This window comes from Euprymna scolopes, chromosome 12, assembly GCF_053919585.1.
Source record: "Euprymna scolopes isolate OS-2025 chromosome 12, ASM5391958v1, whole genome shotgun sequence".
NCBI classification, from domain to species: domain Eukaryota; kingdom Metazoa; phylum Mollusca; class Cephalopoda; order Sepiida; family Sepiolidae; genus Euprymna; species Euprymna scolopes.
In genome coordinates this window covers 49,424,046-49,445,639 of record NC_136493.1, presented here as the reverse complement: position 1 = coordinate 49,445,639, position 21,594 = coordinate 49,424,046, and the positions used below count along the sequence as shown (strand labels likewise).

Here is a 21,594-nt window from a genome sequence, read left to right as displayed (position 1 = left end):
TAAATATGCCAAATTCAAATTCAAGGCAGCCAGAACAACAGCTGTCTCGATTTTGTGATCGTACAACAGATGCTAATAAAAACCTTACTGAAGAAGTTGACATCTCATGTTTTAGAGATTTAATCATAACAGGAAAGAGCTGGAGGGATGCTGTGGATCTGGCTTCAGACCAAAAACTTTGACTACCTCATGGGCGGTCCTGGATATGACCTTAAACTATATATGGTGAGGCCCCAGCTTGTGGGCTTTGGGGAGTGTTGAGCCACCCTTTAATTGCCATTGCTTCCAGGTCCACTCTGACCCGGAGTGGTAATACCTGTTAGGGTCCCAACTATGGGTTAAATAGAAACCGACTTGAAAACAACAAATATATTCTATTAAAATTTTTTTTTCAAAATCTTTGGATTCGGTATTAAATAACCCGAAAAGGGTTGATATGCTGTAAAACAAAAACCACCAACCAACCTCATGGGCTGCAGGACACAGGAGTTCCCAAGTCTTATTGGTCATGGGATTCTTGTCAGTTTCTTTAGAAAATGAAATATTTCCAAAATTCTTTTGAAATATTTTCCCAAGTGATTATAATAAAACTGCAAATATCTCTTTTGGGTATGAATCATTCAAGGATGCAAATTTTCTACTTTTTAACAGAATTCTACTCTTTTCTTTTAAATCCTAAAAAAGTGGATTTCTGCTTAAATTACTAGTGCTTTCCATAGATCTGACTTCACTTTTTGGTCGAAATTTTTACATTAAAAATTTTTTTTTTTTAAATAAGAAAAAGTGATTATTCCCAAATTGCTAGTCTTGCTTGCTTATTATTTTCTCACCATTTTGTTGTATTTTATTACTCTTTCCCTTCTTCCTCTCTCATGTTTTATCTTTTCCCCTCTTTTTCCTTCTCTCCTCTCCATCTTGCAATGCCCTTTTTTTCCATTTTATGATAGTTTTCTCTGAAAACTGAAAATGTTTATTTTTCTGTGAAGGTTAAGACTTCAAGCAATTCATGGGAGAAGGGAGTTAGAAGACTTTTGTTTCATCAAATAATAACCTGTCTCATTCCTCCCACATGTGCAATTGGTGTTTTTTTTTTTTTAATTTTTTTTATTTTGATGCGAAACTAATTGAAGTTGTTTGGAAAATGAATACACTGCCCTCTTCATACACGTACACTCCTGGTGCTACAAGATCAAGCTACCTCAAGATACTGACTTCCTGTCCTAAAATGCACTAAACATTGATGTTGTTTCTTTCCTTTTGCAAAACTCAAAAAGCAATTTCCTCTATAAAACAGCAAAACTAAACCCCATGAATAAATATTTGAAGATATAAAGAACTTGAAGCATAAAAAACTTTTTCCAAAATTATTAGATTTGGCATTAAATGCACCGAAAATGGATTGATATGCCATAAAACAACTAAACCACACACCCACACACAATGGTTGTGTCTCCCCAGGTTGGGAAATTCGGTGATCATACATACCAACTTGAGCCATTGCTTTGTCTGTCATAACATGTTATAGGAAATAGATGGTATTAGTCAACTAAGTATGTTTGTTTCTCCCCAATTGTGTTGCACATGATATCTTGTTTCATTTCGTTTTTGCACAATTTTTTGATAAAAAATATTGTTGTATATTAAGTCAACATTCATTTTATTTTTATTTTTTTTCATATTTTATTACATGTAAAAAATCGTTACTTTGAACATTCATTATTTCTGTTAAATATCTGTAAATAAACATATTTAACCCTTTGGACCCCGACCCAATTAAGCAATAATTGGTCATAAAGGCAATAGATGAATAGCAAAATTATTTGATTACATATTATTAGGTGATATATTGGCCATGTTTTTTTTGTTTTTTTTTTATAACTATGTTGCTATGGCTGATATATCAGTCATGCAGGGTTGGAAGGGTTTAAAATGATTTTTTTTAATAAAAATAAAAATACAATAACGCTCTTTTATCCGTTTTGACCCTGACCCGATTAAGCAATAATTATCCAAAAAGACAATAGATGATTAGCCAAATTATTTGATAATGTATTAGGTTGAGAATAAAGTTTTTGCGGAATTTTTAATTTTGATTCCAAGTGATGTATTTTCCAATAAGTTTTTGTTATAATAACTTTACTTTGAATATCATTTTAAAGAGTGTTTTTTACTCTATCTAATCGTTTAAATTACAATCATTTTAAAACAACTGTCATCTTTTCAGAATGTTGAAGACAAGATGAAAAAGCAAATTTGCACAATTTTCTTATTTTAATTCAAGCTAGGCCGAAAAGCTTCTGAAACAGCTTGCAATATCAATGAAGCGTTTACCTTGGGAACAATTACTGAATGCACAGCACAATGGTGGTCTTAGAAATTTTGTGGTGGGGACAAGTCTTGAAGATGAGCATAGTGGTCGGCCATTGGATATTGACAACAATCAATGAAAAGCCTTAGTCAAAGTAAATCCACACACAACTGTTTGAGAACTTGTTTCTGAATTACACGTAATGTATACAATGATTTCCAACCACTTGAGAGAGATTGGAAAGACAAAAAACTTGATAAATGGGTGCCTCACAAATTGAATGACAATCAAAAATGCTGTTTTGAACAAATGCAACAAGAACGACCCATTTCTTGACTGGGTTGTGATTTTGTGAATCATTTTTAACCCTTCCAGCTCTGCATGACCGATGAAAAGTGGGTTCTGTACAACAACTGGCAACACTCGCCTTTTAGGAATTATTTTGCAGCAAGATGGAATCTATCTAACAGGTTCGACGCTCTCTGTTGAAAGCAAGAAATGAGACAATCACAAAACAACAAACCCTACCTGTAAAATTCACGAGAAACACAGGATATTATTGCAAAATAGTGCGTCATCTTGCGTCCAACTTTGGATCGGGTAGTTTGCTTCTATGAGCCGTAGTTAGTGTCCTTTTGCATTCTGCAATGTTGTCGAAGTCCGTTGCAGGTAAAGATTGAAGTTAGCCGTGTTCCATAGGATCTCATGGCCCCAAAAGGTTGGTAGCAACGCAAAAAGGCTGCATACCGAAGATGAAAGGTTAAAAATCCGTAATGCGGTTGAAGACATTCTGTCTTCTAGGTGAGCCAACTCGTAGGCTTTTACAAATGTTTATACTTCATCCACGGCAGAGTTCTGAAGTAAAGAAGGCAACACTGTTAGCGCCCAAGTCTCCTTATTAGAAGACATAATAAAAAATGAGTCCTTCTTCTTTGCTAGTCTTGAAAGAACTTATAAATCTGAAAAGGAAATAGAAATTAGCACCAAAGGCACATGACATGTCTGGTTAGATTCGACCAATCAAATCGATCGATACAATGGCAGTTAGGGCCTGTATGGTGATTGAATAATTTCTTGCACGTTTCGGTGGTTAGATGCTGATGAAGCCAGAGTTGCACCAAAGAAGGTCATGCTGGCTGTTTGGTGGTCTGCGACCGATCTCATCAGTTTTTTGATTGCAGATGAAACCATTTCAGCCATGAAGTCCCATCCATAGCCTTGAGCCCCTGAAGGGGCATAGGCCATGTACAACTTTTTGTAGATGCTTTCGTAGCAAAGAGTTCTTTTTACAGGGTGAGGATGCTGGCCCCACATCCAACCTTTTCAGAAGGTACATACAGCGCCTAGCCTTCCGAAATGGTCACTCATCTGGTACTGGCTAGGCTCAATGTTTAACTTCAGTGATCTGGAAAGAACCGGTGTGTCAATGTGATTGTGCTGTACACAGCCATGAAGTACTGTCAACAAATGGATGAAATGCATCAGAAATTTTGACAACACCCAGCATTAGTCAACAGAAATGACAATGCCCGACCGCACATTGCTAAACCAACCCTGTAGAAGTTGAACGAATTAAACTACAAAAATGTCTTATCTCCCATACTCTCGACCTCTCACCTATCACTTTTTCAAGCATCTCAACAAATTTCTACATGGAAATGCTTCAAAAACCTAAGCAATATCAAAACGCCTTCAGCGACTTTGTCACTAGAACACAAGATCTTTATGTAACTGGTATAAATACACTTGTTTTGCGTTGGCAAAAGTGTGTTGGTGGTGATGGTGCTTATTTCGATCAATAAACTTTTAAGCTATGTTCATCTGAATTTAAAAGTTAAAACCCACAAGAACTTTGTCAAGTGATTCATAAAAGAGGAAAAGTTGGAAGTAAAAAAAAAAACATGACCCAGGAGAAAGGCAGCAGGATGAATATTGGAAGTTGGATAGGTAGTCAGTGAAGAGTGACGAAGAGGGCAAGTCATTTTCTGCTTAGACTAAGGCAAAAGATAGGACATGGGATTTCCAATCCCAAGTCGATAGAAGTTTTGACTTCGTTTTTAATAGTTGATGACAGTTTGTGGCCCGGAACAGATCAGGTAAAGTTTTAGCAGAGGAGATAAACTGATCAACTGACTACAAAGATATCTTAACAGACAGCTATTAATGGACAATATTTGTGGTTTGTTTATCACAAACTCTCAGAGCACGACTGACTTGTACACAATGGAGTTGTTTTCTCCTGTGAGTTTGTTTGTTTTTTTGTATATTTGTAAACCTTTCGCGATTGCCAAGATGATTCAGCAATGACTTAAGAAAATGGTTAGAAATGATTCACCAAGATGCATAAAAGTAGTAAAAGATATATCAGAAGTAGGATGAGTCCGAGAGGGAGAGGCATTTTCTGCTTAGACCAAGACAAAAGACCGGACATAGGATTTTGGATTCTGAGTTAATGTTTAGAATTTAGGGTTCTGTATCACACTCATGCACACTCAAAGCGCAATTGATTTATACACAATATATCGGCATTATGTTTTCTCTTGTGAGTTTGCATTATTTTGTTTGTTTTTTAATTGAATATTTGTAAACCAGTTTTTGCGCCCCAAGACAATATGTCCAGTTCTACATTAAGTTGTATCAATGTCATTGTTGTTTAAAAAGATTTAATTAGATGATCAAAGAAAAGTTTCAATCTGAATTTGTATTTTTCCATCATATATTCTAATGAGCTTTGGAAAGTTTGATGTGAAAATTTTTCTTTTACTTATATTTATTTTTTTTTCATTTTATTTTCAGTTAACGGCTCCTTTGTTAGATGTTGTTTATGGCAGTGATGAAAAAGAACGGATCGCTTCATTCTTAACATCCATCATGTACAATGTATTTCCATACTTGAGAAACCACAGGTTTGTGTCAGAAATGTTATAAACTACGAAAACATTACATCTTCTACACATTAAAAAAAACAAAACAAATACATATAAAAAAATTATTTTAAAATTACAAAAAAAAAATTGAAATAATTGGTTTTACTATTCATGTATGGTAAATTAAGGCACAACAATCGACTGCTGTTTCTATATATTTGCCAAAAATAAGCTTTTTTTTTTTTTTTTAAACACAATAACAAATCTTCATAAAATAAAATATGTATTGGATTCTTTTTTTTTCTTTTTTTTTTTTTCTTTGCATAATTGTCTGCCATCACAGATGTCTTGAATGGCATGTCTAAATTGTGTGAATAGAGAAATAGCATTTGCCATGCCTTAATTTGTTGTATATAAATACTTAAACTAATAAAATAATCATATAATAATTTGCTGTATTGATGCTCAGACTTAATTTTCTTTTTTTTTTATTTAAATCTATGTCAAGTCTATGAACCCTTTTGCAACAGCTATCAGAAAAAAAATGGGACACTTTAGCATATCAGGGTTGCAGAGCCAGAAGGTATAAAACTCAACTCTGACTCTTAGAATTCCAAAATATCCAATTCCTCATTTTAAAATCTTATCATATTTAGACTTATTTTTTTAATCTAAAAAAAACAAAACAAAAACAATTGATTCTAACTCATAGTATCACAATATATATAGATATATTTAAAGATAAGAATTAAATGTTCTAGATTGATTTTAAAAAATTGGTAGTTGAAATTGATATTTTTGGTTTCCCTAATTAATATTGGAGTTGTATGAATCATTCTTGCTTATTTAGACACTAGACTATTAGCCATTAGTTTGCTGTAATTGTTCATAGATTCAGTAATTTAATTGGTTTCTCTTTAAAAAAAAAAAAAAAAAACTTTGAAAAGGGAAGAGGTTCTCCCGAAATATCAAATTATTTTTGACTGTCCTACATTCTATGCAAGTAAAACAATTTACTGAAATACTATGCAAAAGATTTACTGAAAAATAGATTAATTTTTTTAGGAAAAATATTGCGTAAATTGTCTTCAGTTATTTATTATTATATAACTTTCATTCAGTTCAAAAGATGCACCTGAAGGAGGTCAGATTACATCTGGCAAAACTTTTGTGAAAAATAACAACCGAGATGAGAACAGTAGTCTAAATAATCAAATGCGTACAAGTAATCGATCCTCATCTAAAAAAAATTCAGAAACATTTGCTTTGATATCTTTTGTATTTTCATTTATTTCTACATGTATTTCAGTGCCCACAATCTGCCAAGTTTCCGAGCTGCTTCCCAAATTCTCTCTAGTATCAGCGGTTACCAGTATACTCGGAAAGCCTGGCGCAAGGAGGCCTTTGACTTTCTGCTAGATCCGAGCTTCTTTCAAATGGACATCAAATGTTTGACGCACTGGATCACTGTCATTGACAATCTCATGACTCATGACAAAACAACGTTCAAGGATCTCATGTGTAAGCAGGATTTGTCATCTTAACATTTATTACGTTTTCTTGTCCAGAATTTCGCCTATATTTAAAAGAAGAAGAAAAAAAAAAAGAAAAATCTGTATGTGTGTACATATGAAAGAAAAATCTGTATGTGTATCCATGATGAAAAGAAAATATTCCAAAAATCACGTACATTGATAAAAAATTTAACAAGAAAATCAAATTTTATGAGTAACCAAAGAGCGACTATCTCATTGTGGTCTTTTTTTTTTTTTTTGTAGAACAATCCCATGAAACAAAGGAAAGTAACTCAACAATAATTAAAAGTTGCAAAACTTTTGTAATGTTTAACGATTCTAATTAATCACTTAAAAATGTTTTTTTAAAGTGATTTTTTAAATATATTTTAATTTTGTTATGGATATGTACATCGTACAGATTCTATTTTGTTTTTTAATATAGGGGGAATTTTTTATTTTTATCTCTACTTTAATTGAAATTAAGTAAATACTTATAGCATTTGATACAATTTTTAGATTTTATCCCTGAAGATTTCTATTTTGAACAATATAATGCAATTTAAATTTCTTACTGCTGCAAAAATTTTGACTCTCAACCCTAATTCTCTACCTCCTGAGGTAGAAACGTGGCTGAAAAAGTTCAATGTTGGTGTTGTATCTTCCTTAAAAAAAAAAAAAAAAAAAAAAAAAAAAGCAAGGAAACTCCCTATTGTGATCATTTAAATTTAAAAAGAAAAAACAATCCAAATTCTGGAGTCGAAATTTTAATAAACCTGTACTGTCCACTACTGGTAAAATATTTTATTTTCTGAGAAAATAATCTGATTAAAAATCGTTATTATTTTGTTTCTTTCATTTCTTTAGAAATGTTCTTGTTTTTATTTTTGTAGCCAGAGTAGCTATCACACAGTCCGGCTCTTTAAATTTATTCAGTAGCAAAGAACAAGAATTTGAGCTCAGAGCTCAGATGCTGAAGCGATTATCCTTTACCATTTTCTGCAGTGAACCAGACCAGTACCAAAGAAATATGCCTGACATTCAGGGTAAATATTCAATTTTTTGTTTTTGTTTTCTGGAAAATAGGAATGTTAATTTCATTTTAGAAATCGACAGCAAATGGTGTTGTGTCAGATTTAGTTCTCGTTATTAAACTTCCTTCATTATATAACTTCCAGACTTTTTATTTAAGTCATTTCAGCCCATTTTTCGGTCATTTTAGTTTATCTTTAAGAATTTCATGTCAATCCTACATTCACGCATTCATTCATTACACAAGAGCACGCGACTAATGGCTATTGGCCTTGTTATAGTCAAAGGCAATGTTCCTTGATATAATCTAAGTAAATTTTATTTACTTTTCCAATGCTCATTGCATTCGCTATAATTTATTTGCACTGGCAATTCATGTTTATTATGTTTAGGGATTATTATGCTAACATCCTCCCAAGCATTGTCTTCTCCATGATACAGTAAAAATAATAGTAAAAAATAGAATTAGTAGAAAATAAATTCTAATAGTAGAAAAAAAAAAAACATTTTTTTTTTGTATATTTTGGATTCATCGCACTGATCTTGAATCAACATAACCTCTGACCTTCCTCAGGTGTATCTTGTCGAACTGAATGGAACCCAAGGTGTTAGCATACTCATGTTTTGTCAGCCATCACTGGGTAGAAGTCCTAAGTAATTCACAATTGTATTTTGAGTGTCACCTGCACTGATAATTGTAACTTCAGCCTCCAGAAGAGTGTAATTTACAACTGAATTTTACAAAAAGTTCAATAAAATTCAGCTGAAAAAGGTCTGAGGCTATATTGACTGATATGTTGTGAAAATAACACTCGATACAGTAGTCTGAAGAATACAAATAATCAGAAAAATTCAGAAACCTGATTTTTATTGACAGATACAACAATTATGTATCCTTTTTTGTAATAGTAAACATATGCATTCTGACTGAATTGATTAAATTTTAAAATAATTTCAATATGCATTAACATTTTGCTCATAGTTTTCCTAATATTTTTGCTATTCAGAACGCCTGGCTGAAAGTTTACGTACACCACAAGTGCCATCGGTGATGTCTCAAGTATTCCTTTGTTTCCGTGTCCTTATATTACGGATGTCGCCCTACCAATTGACGTCACTATGGCCCACCATCATTACGGAAATGGTGATTTTATTTTTTTTAAACTTTATTTAATTAAAAAAATTTTTTTAACTTTAATTTTTTTTGGTTTTTTGTTTCCTTAAAAAACTTTTTTTTTTTTTTTTAGATGATTATTTATTATTAGACGTTTAACCCATTAAATACAGGCAAAGTTATAGCCTGTTGATTTAGAAAGAGTGCTTTATGCCAAATTAATGGCTGAATATAGTTAAATTTGTGCTCATTTTTGCATTAAATATTAATCCCTATTAATCTATAACTATGCATTGAACAGATACCATAATAGATAGTTCACTGCACCTTATCATAAATGGCCATACAAAATATCAGCTCAGTCAGATCAGCACCCAGTAGTTTCGGAGAAAAAATATAATCGACAGATGAAAAGAAATATCTGTTGAGCAATGTTTTCTATGTTGCATTCAAATCAAATACTCTCTCTTTTGTATGCCTGCCATTGAGTAATGTGACTCCAATTTAGCTTTGAAGTGTGTGGAGTCATCAAGTAGTTGTCATTACTCCCAGGACCATTCTAATCTTAACTCTAATCTATATATGAAAATTATTTAAACATCTGAATAAAGTATGTTATATTTTTCCCATTCTGGTGCTATCTGATCAGGCTTTTTGAAGATGCTGGCTTCCTGACCAAACACTGTTATTTTTTTCTTCCCTTTGCAAAACTCCATTGTGTTCTGCAAAGCCAAAAACAAAAGAGTAGCTATTTTCCTCAACAAAACAACCAAACCACACCGAACACCATGAATGTTTTTTTTACAAGGGACTCCATTTATAAAGGCCCAAATGCCACTCGAAGATAAGGATTAACCAAGACAACAGCTTAGTGATCGTTTTTGGTGGAAATTGGGTAGAGTTTGAGTATTTAAGGCAGTGAGACAGCATTTTAAATATAAAGAACTTGAAATATAAAAACTTCTTTTCAAAATTAATGGATTTGCTATTAAATAACCCTATAAGGGTTGATATGCCATAAAACAAAACGGCCAAACGAAACCCATCTTGTTTTATGTGTTTTTTATAATCAACCCAGTTATATTTTTTTTTTTATTAGAATGTGAAATCAGTTTTCATTATTTTTATGTTTTTAAAAATTTCTTTCTTCAGGTGAATGTATTTCTACAAATTCAGCAGGAATTATCCACAGACACAGATGAATTCAGGTATGGAAATTTTCTTTTTCTGACTTTTATATTTCTTGAATGAAAACATTCATTAGTAAAAAATATTTTAAAATTTCTGTACATTTTTATTATGAGTTAGTTTTGTCAAATTTGGTTAAAAAAATTTTTTTTTCATTTTGAAATATATATATATATATATATATATATATATTAAGGATTTAATGGTTGAAAGACCAGACAAGTGCAAAATCGATTTTAATAAACATTTCTATTTATTAAAATAAAATTGACCCCCCCTTTTTTTTTTTTTTTTTTTTTTAACAATAAAATATTCTTTCATGTCATGATAAGAGGTAATACCTGACACGTCCTCAGGTTGAAAATTGAGGCTGTATGAGATTTAAATGTCTGATAACGGTGTTAACGTTGGTCGAATGCATGGGCCAATAATAACAGGAAATCCACTGTTTGAAAAGCACTCAATATTATGAATTTAAGAAAAAATTAAGATAAATTTGAAAGACCAGACTAGTGCAAAATTGATTTTAATAAACATTTTTATTTATTAAAATTGAATTGAAAAAAAAAAACAAAAAAACTATTTCCTGAAGAAATAAATAGAAATATTTATTAAAATCAATTTTGCACTCATTTCATCTTTCAACTGTTAAATCTTAAATTCATAATATTCAGCGCTTTTTAAACAGCGGATTTACTAATATATATATACACTCACACACTAAGCAAAAAGTTGATTTTTGCAACATCAAGATCTTGTTAAAATTGAGGTTTGTAAAGAAAAAAAAAGTAAAAATTAATCTTTTGTGTTTATGTGGTATAGTTAATAGCTGAGAAATCGAAAACAAAATATGCAACAAAAAATTTTTATCAAACAAGAAACTTTAAAATTTTTGACCTGCATGATTTTAAAATTCTGAAACTGTTTAAAAGTTTATTTTATTTCAAAATAGGTTACAATACCTCAAAACTTATGTCTGCATGTGTTCATCCTTTTTTATTTTTAATACCTTTGCAGTTTGAAAACAAATGCTGAAATAAAATGCATGCAATGAGTTTCAGAATTGTAAAACTATACACGTTGGTAAAAAAATAAAATTTTCTTGTGTTTGGTAAAAGTTGTTTGTGTGTGTATATAGATGTTATGATACTGCATAATTATCTCTTTTTCATTTTGGGGTATCACTAGGAACAAAATTAGTCAGGAATGGGGATAGACAGTAAAATAACTTTTTTCATTGTCTTTTAGTCTGAAACTCTAAAATAAACTTTATTGCACTTTGAGCTAGGATCGAAATGTGTCCGTTCTGTCTTTTGTCAGGGTGGAGGGTAAATCCTTATTGACTAAAGGGAGAAAAAGAGAGGAGGATAGATATAAATAGGTAATAGGTTTTAATAGACAGATGTTACACACTTTTTAATGTTTCGATTTTGTATTCCATGTCTCTGGACAATGCTTGGTAGCCATCCTGGTTTAATATAATGTTATCTATTATTGAATTTGAAAAAATACATTTTTATTTAGTGAATCTAATAAAATTGTCCCTTAGTAAATGTTTTTCTGGTGTTATGTGTGGTAGTAAGAAAACTTAGTGTGAAGGTACAAGTTCCTTTATTTATGACTAATCAGAAATAAAAATATTGTTAAGGATAATAAAACTGTAAAAAAATATTTTTATTGAGGCATATAAAGAGTTGTCTCTCTTACAACTAAAATGTAATTTCTTTTTCCTGGCAAACTTAAAAAAAAAAAAATGTCTAAACAAACAAAAAAAAATACAAACTAAAATGACTTAATTGAATCTCTGACAGCATCAGGTCAACTCGGCTAGTTATATACCAGAAGATATTAAAGTTTGTTTTTTTATAGTAAATTTTATTTTCTGAAAAACTGGTTTTGAATGATATGACCCTTATCCTCCTCTCACCAAAAAAGATATAAAAGAAACAATTTATATACAGGGTTGCAAGGTTGATAAATATATAAATATTATGTCTGACTCCTTGGGTTCAACGGCCCTGTCGGTGGGGCATTAGAATACGCCGACTGCCCCCCTGCAGAGGGTAAAAGTCCCTCAATGGGGGTCCTGGATATGACCTTAAACTATATCCAGTGGTGAGGCCCCAGCTTGTGGGCTTTGGGGAGTGTGGAGCCACCCTTTAATTACCATTGCTCCCAGGTCCACTCTGACCCGGAGTGGTAGTACCTGTTAGGGTCCCAACTATGGGTTAAATAGAAACTGACGTGAAAACAGCAAATATATTCTATTAAAAATTTTTCTTCAAAATCTTTGGATTCGGCATTAAATAACCCGAAAAAGGTTGATATGTTGTAAAACAAAAACAACCAACCAATCTTGGGTTCAAAAAAATCTTGCACTGATACCATATTTTAAAATCTTCCAATATGTTTAAATATTTGATTGTTGTCTATTGATTCTTTGCAGATTAAAAAAAAAATTGACACTCATAACATTGTTACAATTCTCACTCCTTCTGAAACCTCAAACTCCTTAACTCCATTTATAATACAATTAAAGATAACTGTTCTTGTTGATAAAAACAGTTTGTATTTTTAATTTTGTAATAAACGCTTATCCATTGACCTTTTGGGCTTAGAGCAAGGTGTAATACCTGTTCTGAGATTACACTTGATCTTTTCTGTCCTTGATCAATAAATATAAATCCTTCTAGGCTGAGGCAATTTTCATTTTTGTCCCAATCCAGAGTTCCCCGTTTTGATGAAATAGATTTTTCTATAATCAAAAGCCAATCTTGTGTCTGATTCTGCCCTCATGGGGAGGAAAATAAAGGACAGTTAGAATTTTTTTTTTTTTTGTAGAATGAATAATTCTTATCCAGAATATTAAAAACAAAAATAAAGAAAATCTGTAATGATATACGTACCCATGACAAAACGGAAATAATATATTCCCAAAATTATATAAATTGATCAAGTAGTTTTATTTTTATAAAGAAAATCATTTTTAAGCGATTAATGGGAATTTGTAGGGCATTACAACATAAGTCAACAATAACGAGATTTATCTCCTTTTGTTTCTCTACATATCTTTCAAAATGACTAGTGAAATGGGCACTTCTTGAATACTTATAAATTTGATTTTCTTAAAAATAAAACTACTTGATGAATTTGAGATTTTTGGAATATATTTTTGTTTCATGATGGGTACGTACATCATGCACATTTTTCTTGATTTTCGTTTTTTAATGTAGAAGTAATTCCAGACAAGAATCAACGGACCTTTTATTGATACAAGTTGTTAATTTAAATGTGTATTTTTTTTTTTTAATTTTTTTTTTTATTTTCAGGTAATTATCGACTGATTAAAAGTTTCTGGATGATATTGTTTCCCAACTGTCTTTTATTTAACCGCAAGTTAATTCAATTTTATTATTTTAAGAAAAAAAACAAAAAACTCTTTGCTGTTGTTTTTCTTGTACACATTCCAGTATTTTTTCCTCTCCCTGTTCACTTTTTTGTGTGCTGTTTTAAACCCACTTATAATGATAAAAGAAGAATAAGACCCCTGTTATTGTTGACTTGCCTAATGTGTTGTGTCAGATCATATTTCTTTTTTCTTTTTTTTTTTTTTATAAGTAAAAACTTGATAAATAAAAACTCATTGTCAGAGTACTTAGATTCAAATATCACAAAAGTCTTTTTGTGTTACAGAAATAGTATATCTATATTTTTGATATTGCCATTTACGCAGTCAAAAAGATTCGTAATTCATAAAATATTCATAAAAGTTAATTATAGCACCATATTAATGAAATTATGAGACAACTTCATGCGTTTATTTTACACATTGCTGTAGCTTTTATAATTACACATTGAATTAATTTTGGGATTCTTGTCTATAATCCCCCCTCTTGTTATTAAAAAAACAAAAATAAAATAAAATCTTTTGTGTATGTACCCATGATGGAAAGAAAATATCATATTCCAAAAATTATGTAAATTGGTCAGTTTTATTTTTATATATGAACTTCAAAATTTATTAGTATCCGAAGAGCGACTGTCTCGGCCGTCATTTTAAAAACAATTTTGAGTAACAATGGGAAATAACTCAAAATAATTCGAACTTGCAAGCTTTGTTGGAATGCCTACGAATTCCCATTAATTGCTTAAAAACGATTTTCTTTATAAAAATAAAACTATTTGATCAATTTACTTAATTTTTGGAATATGTATTTTTGTTTCCTTATGAGTACATATATTGCGCAGGTTGTTTTTTTTATCTTTGTTAATACAAGGAGAATTCTGAACACTAGCCAATTTTTCTTAATTTACTATTAATCGAATATATACGGAAATGAAACTGCAATAGCATAAAGTTTAAACAAAATTTTAAAAGTTCTATTAAAAAAAGATAATTACAAAATTAAATCTATCACTATGCATTTCGATTTCTTCGTAAACAAGTTAACCATTTTAATATTTTTTTAATAGATGAAAAAAAAAATGAATTGCTTTGAAAGCATGTAAACTGTTGAATAGAAAGTTATTTCTGACTTTAAAAGTCTTAGCAAATCCACATTAATATATTAAGTTTTAAAAGCTATTTACATTCGATAAATGTATTAAAACTATAAATTATATAAAATATTAAAATATGGAAAATAGAAAGTGAACCTTGGGTTTACATTCAACAGCTTTGTAACTCTTTAGTCCTTATATTCCATGACCGATGTTTCTGACAAAGAGGGAAGAATTGCTGTTTTCTGGGTTGCAATCTATTCATATAGCACTTATTGTTAACTGTTTTTTTGACCTTGAAGTACATTTTTTTTATTTTATTTTATTTTTTTTTTAAAGCTCCTTACATCAAATTGTTTCATGCCTTGTCTGGGGCGATTTTTATAAAAAAAGCATTACTTTAAAAACCTTTGTGATAGTTTTGTTGCAATTTTGCTCAGTTAATAAACAAATGATACCGTATAGTTAAATTTTATTTACAAAATCTTATTTTAAAAATTGTTGATGGCAGGTAAAACAAAAATCATAATTAAAATAAATGCAAAACAAAAATGCAAGTAAGAAGAAAATTCTTCCTTTATTAAATATTCTGTTTTAATATTGTAATTAGATTTATTACTGAGGAGGCAAGTGGGATTTCAAGGTGCACAAAAAGAAATAAAATTGTTGAATGACAGTCTGCAGTAACCTTTGAAATTGTCCAGTTTTTACCCCCCCCCCCTCCTGCCAAAAAGAAAACAAATTTTTGTCCAGAATTCTTATACTAAAAAATCAAAATAAAAAGTCTGTATGATGTTACATAATTTTTGGAATATGATCTTTTCATTCCATTACTGGAATATACATCATAAACATTTTTCTGTATTTGTTTTTTTTTTAATATAGAAAGAATTCTGGACAGTCACCAAAAATAAAAACGATTAGTCAAATTTAGACATTGTTGGCTTCCCGTCAATCTTTGAAATGGTCAACCTTGGTATAAGAGAAAGGCAAACAAGCCAAATGTTTGACAGTGTCTCCCTTTAACGATAGCAAGTCGTCCAGGGATTTTCTCTTGGCACTAAAGCCAACAATCTAGACCATATTTAAAATGTCATTTTCTCTGTTGACCGAGGAATAGCTGATGTCCTGTGCAGTTCTAGTAGGTCCACCCTCCCAGGATATTAATTACTGCTTGAGGCACCCCTGCTGGGAATGCAGATGGGACTCACCAGCCCCCCCCCTCCCCCAAGCAATTTTTAATAGGTCAGTATGTTCCTCGTTTTTAGGATTGCTGGTTTTAAGTCCCCCCCCCCGCATCTTCCAACCATGTGTCACATCTTCCTGTCATGGGAAGGAAGTAAATATCAGCAGCAAGTCATCAATATGGGATGCAGCTGATATTGACATGCTTGTGCCATCATCAATAATCATATCGTTGATAAAACCTGAACCTTACAGCAGCATCAGCAGAGGTCCACAAGTGATTAAAATACGCTAATAGATTTGTATTCTAACAAATTGTCATGTGGAGTCGTGTACAGTGATTGGTTCCGCCCTGCAGGACTTCCCCAATCATTGTGGTCTATCAATGTCGCACAACACCGGGCAAAAGTTGACTTGGTTTTACAAGTGCATTTCCATCTCCATTGCCATTATCTGAGGGATTGCTAGTCAGCAGAATATTTTATCAAACACTGATATTTTAGATATGTCTGCAAAGGCTTCCTAAACTTGGAAGTTTAAACAGATTATTTCAAATAGAACGCCAACATTAAATGTTTTGCATAAACTTTTTAGCATGTACAAAATTGACGTTTTATGTCAACTTTTGTAAATAGTTGCCCATTTTTCCTTTCTTACATTATGTGCATGTGATTAGAAATATTCAATGTTAACTAAAGAGGAGTAGCTGATTACTTGGGGCGGGGGGATCTTTCTAAATGATACCTAAAAAATCTTTTCTTAAACAATCATTAATTTTTACAAAATGTTTTGAATACATAAGTTTTAAAACCAAAAGAAAAGTTCTATTGATATATTCTGTAAAAAAAAAAAAAAAAAAAAATTAAACAAAAATGAATCAAATAGATTTGCAGCACTCCAGAAAGAGCTACAACTAAAAGGACAATGTTGTTCAATTAAAGAAAAGAGATTTTATTTACAAAAAAAATATTACAGAAATCACTTCAGACAAGGCATGACACCATTTGATGTAGAAAAAAAAAAAGCTAAAAAAAAGGTACCATTTCAATGTCAAAAACTAGCTAATAAGTGTTTGATGGATAAATTTCAACCCAGAAAACAGCAATTCTTCCCCCTTTATCAGAAACATCTTTTATGGTATGTGAGGACTAAACAACAAACTAAGGGAAGTGAAGAATTACGAGGTTGCCCAAATAAACCAAAGGTCCACTTTCTGCTATCCTTAATTACAATTATTTGTTTTATATTCAAATAGTTTCAAACTTTTTTTTTTTATAAAAGTTGTAAGTACCCCTTCCTTTTTATTAAAAAAAAGAAGAAATCGGCAAAGTAGCAAATTTTGTTTACAATTTAATTGGAATTAAAAAAAATAATAAAAATAAGAGAAAAAGCAATTTTAATGAAAAAAAATGTGCTCCTTTTTAGTTGTTGCTTATTCTGGGGGTGCCTCAAATCTATTTGATCAAAAAAAAAAAAAATAGTTTTTAGAATTATATTTAGTATGTACTTAGCTTTTAATAATAAAAAAAATCTTTTTGCATTGATATCCTCCTCACTTTCATAAATTAAAATTTTCTATTGTAAAATGGTTGTTGCTTCATGTAAAATTAAAAAAAAATTACATTTCTTTTTTACTTGCCATAATTATTAGCTATTACTTGCATTCTTATAACATGAATTTTATATTTAATGTATCTGGAGAGTTGTATAGTTTGAAATGCTTGCTACTATCTAAAATTGTTTCATGAATTTGGGAAAGACAACATCCTCTCATTATTATCGGTATTCTTTTTACAACTTTTTTTAAAACCAATTTCCACAGAATTTTACCCAATATATTTTTGCTTGACCTTTGCAGCAGCTTTTGTGCTCTTATCCAATTCCACTTTCCCTCATATATTTGTAGAGATGTAAGGTGGGTTATATTCCCATGCATGTATCCAACTGACATTACACTCTTAGTTCATGTGAATAAACCTAAGATATATCTATTTAGTATATAAACATTATAAAAAAAACCTGTTAAAGTTTGCCGTAGGAGGAATCATGTATTTTATGTTTGTTGACTCCTCTATTATCAACACATCTACTCTTGTCATAAACTAAATATTAAATATTAAATATCCAAAAATGATTATCAGGAAGATAACTTATAATTTGAAGAGTCAAGGGAGTAACTTATAATGCACAATCATGTCTTGCTTGTATGTGATTGGATGAATTGCTTGCTAGAAAATATTAATTTGCTTTTTTCTTTATATTTTTTTCTTTTTCTTTCCTTATTCTTTCTTTTTCTATTATTTTCGTTTTATTTTCTTTCTTTTTGTTTTTTCTTTTCTGTTTTTTTTCTTTTCTGTTTTTTTTCTTTTCTGTTTTCTTTTGTTTTTCTTTTCTTTTGTTTTTCTTTTCTTTTCTGTTTTTTTTCCTGCTTTTTCTTGTTTTTTCTTTTGTTTTTTTTTCTGTTTTTTTTTATTCTGTTTTTTTTCTTCTTTTCTGTTTTTGTTTTTGTTTTTTCTTTTCTGTTTTTTCTTTTCTGTTTTTTCTTTTCTGTTTTTTTCTTTTCTGTTTTTTCTTTTCTGTTTTTTCTTTTTTGTTTTTTCTTTTCTGTGTTTTTTTTCTTTTCTGTGTTTTTTTTCTTTTCTGTGTTTTTTTTCTTTTCTGTGTTTTTTTTCTTTTCTGTGTTTTTTTTCTTTTCTGCGTTTTTTTTCTTTTCTGCAGTTCTGTTTTTTTTCTTTTCTGCAGTTCTGTTTTTTTTTTTTTTTTTTGCAGTTCTGTTTTTTTTTTTTTTTTTGCAGTTCTGTTTTTTTTTTTTTTTTGCAGTTCTGTGTTTTTCTCCTTTTCTGTTCTGTCGTCTTTTCTCCTTTTCTGTTCTGTTTTTTTTCTGTTTTTTCTGTTTGAAATCATTTACAAAAAAGTCTTTTAGAATGTTGTACGTTTTGTAGCTAGTTAGTATGTGATTAATATCGTTTGGGTCGCTTGTATAACAGTGTCTGATGTTGTAAAAAATGGAAAACCTTAATTTGTGGCTCACATCACTGACAATGTGGCAGAGGGTATCATCGAATTTGTTGTACAACAGTGTCAAAAAGAAATCTGAATGTTTTTATGTTTAAAATAAAATAGCAAAAAATTTCGTTTTTTCTTTTCTTTTCTACTTAGAATAAAAATGAGCAAAAAAATGTAGTGTTTGTATTGAAATATTGAATTAGTTGAATGCTCAATCATTCACTTTGTTAAAAAATGTATACAAGAGGGGTGTCAATATTTGACGATTGTACATGAAAAGTCCTCTTATGTGAAATAGCTTTTAGCTTTGAATCAATTTATGCCTTGAGATATGTAAAAGCTGTTAATTGGAAAACCTAAATATAAATGAACATTTACAACACTTATTAATGTTGTTTCAATTAATAGCAGCTTTATTCATTTGACTTTTGAACAAGCTATAAATTAGACTGAAACATAGATTTAATAAGACACATTTTATATAAAAGGACTTTTCCAGTCATTATTTATCTCTAACTCTCTTTCACACACATATAAATAAGGAAAGAGAGAGAGAGGGGGGGATGAAGTTGAAGGCAGTAAGTTTGAAGAAAAGGTAATGGCAAACGAAAAGAAAACAATACTGTGATTTATTTACCTGCTGTACTGTTGTCGATTAATGGTAATATGGTGTTTAGTATCATTATTTACTATTTCGAATAAATTCCTCCTTCTCGGAAACTTCAATTCCATTTATGTTGGAAAACCTTATGTCGTATTGTCATGGTCTTTAATATCCCAAACTTTCTACACGCAATGCTTCAAGCAAACTACTGTGCGCGCACACACACGCACACATCTTTGTATACTTTATCCTTAAATATTTGCACATTAAATACATATGTCAAGTAATAAACATTACATTGATGTATATTTATTACTCTTATAATTTGATATTAAATTGAATCTTTCCATTCGAATTGGACACGTAACTAAAAAGCTTTAGCTTAATATCACATTATATATATGCGCACACACACACACACACACACACATGCACACACACACAAACACACACTTTTTTATATTACTAGTTTTGGATACAGGAAACAAATCTAGTTATGAATTCATAGGAAAATAAATTTGTATTATCCATTAAAACAAACAATTGTTCAGTCCATACTAAGATATAAATGTTCATTATATGTGTATATATTTTTCTTAGTTAGGCAGTCATCAGTTCTCATATATATATATATATATATATATATATATATATTTCTGTAGAAATATATATATATATATATATATATATATATTTCTGTAGAAATATTTTCTTATATATACCAATCCTAATTTAAGAAGCTCAATGTAATTACAGAGCAATATAGTGAATAAATGACAAAAAACTATATTCCAAAATTCATGATGTTGACCATCTTATTATTTATTCCTTTAATTCAGTTGACATTTACAATTCTTGGCAGTATCTGTTTCATAGCGCAAAATCCAACAATTATTATATCAATCAGTGAATCTATTATGCCCTTAACTCATCAGAAGAAATAGCAACAATCAATCCATCAGAAGGAAATAAAGTGTGATTAATATCCGAAAATTGGAAGAGAAGCTGCAAATATATATATATATATATATAAAACAAATGGCAACCTCTACAGTGGAAAACACTTTTTTTGCATTCTGCCTTTCAATTTTATAATCTTTACTAGTCTTTTTTTTTTTTTTTAGCTCTCATCCTGCACTATTGAACTATTGATAGAAGTTTAAAATTATTTGCAGTTCTTGTGAAAACTCTTAAATTTTTTTTCTTATTACAAGAATAATTTTATTGAATGAAATTGCATTGAGCCTATGCATGTTTTTCAGATAGATATTTATAAGGAAATAACAATGCTATAATGATTTTTTTTTCTTTTATTGACTGATGCTGAGTTTCCATGTTTCAGTTTGAAATGTTTATGTCGTATGTTGCACGACGTTGCATCTCTTTGGAGAAATACTTGTGTTGCTGGTGAAGCACGTTTACCAATTTAAAACCTAAAAAACAGTGAAACTACTTCCTTAATGATAGCTGATCTACAAGATTTATTTCAAGATTTTGATTATGTTTCTGACTTTTTTAGATTATTATTGATTATTCATATTTCGATTCTTCAGACTACTGTTCTCATCTTGAGTGTTACTTGGATAACGTTTAGATTTATCTAATCTACGTTGTTAAGGTGTTGAACTCTGGGAATTTGCACAGAATTTCGAACACAAGAATCCGTGGCATAGTGTTTAAAGTATTGGGTTAAATTCAGTTGTAAAGTTACTTCTAGAGGCGACACTCAAAATACAATTGAAAATTACTTAGGACTTATACCCAGACAAAATGAGAGCATACTACCACCAAAGATTAAATAAAGGGTTCTGTTAGAAATTCTGTGCAGATCTGGAGTTCACTAGGAAAGTTCCTGAGTTTGACAAGATGTATTAAAGAAGGTCAAAAGTTACCTCGACTGAAACGTTGTGCAAATAACCATCAAGATGAGAAGATTAGTCTGAAGAATCCAAATAATACAATTTTTATTAGTTTTAACATTTTATAACTACATTATCAGGAATTATTCAAAATCTTCATCAAATTATTATATCCAGATAATTTATATCTACTACAATTATTTCTTCCTTAAATTGTGTGTGTGTATATATATATATATATATATGTATATATATATATAGGACTCTACATTGCGAGTGAAACGGTCACATTTGCAAGTAATTTTTCAAAGTGGCGACTAGAAATAATGAAACACTTATCTTTTGGTGATTGTGTTTCTTTCACTGACAATCTTCCAAAGCTCACTACTGAGTGAAAAATATCTTTTCAACTTTTTT

The 21,594-nt window shown here is 30.3% G+C and overlaps 1 protein-coding gene across 10 annotated transcripts in view; it reads left to right on the top strand.

The window, feature by feature from the left end:
- Nucleotides 1-21,594, top strand: part of LOC145291276 (protein DOP1A-like) — a 284,201-nt gene that overhangs the window by 173,511 nt on the left and 89,096 nt on the right. For 9 of the 10 annotated variants that reach the window (XM_080136913.1, XM_080136910.1, XM_080136911.1 and 6 more), the window contains exons 21-25: nucleotides 5,105-5,214; nucleotides 6,485-6,696; nucleotides 7,583-7,735; nucleotides 8,729-8,865; nucleotides 9,988-10,043. In XM_080136913.1, the coding sequence (XP_079993039.1) occupies nucleotides 5,105-5,214; nucleotides 6,485-6,696; nucleotides 7,583-7,735; nucleotides 8,729-8,865; nucleotides 9,988-10,043 (668 nt within the window). Of the gene's footprint in view, nucleotides 1-5,104; nucleotides 5,215-6,484; nucleotides 6,697-7,582; nucleotides 7,736-8,728; nucleotides 8,866-9,987; nucleotides 10,044-13,352; nucleotides 13,455-21,594 lie in introns of those variants that run through there. The other variant, XM_080136914.1, reaches the window with a different exon arrangement.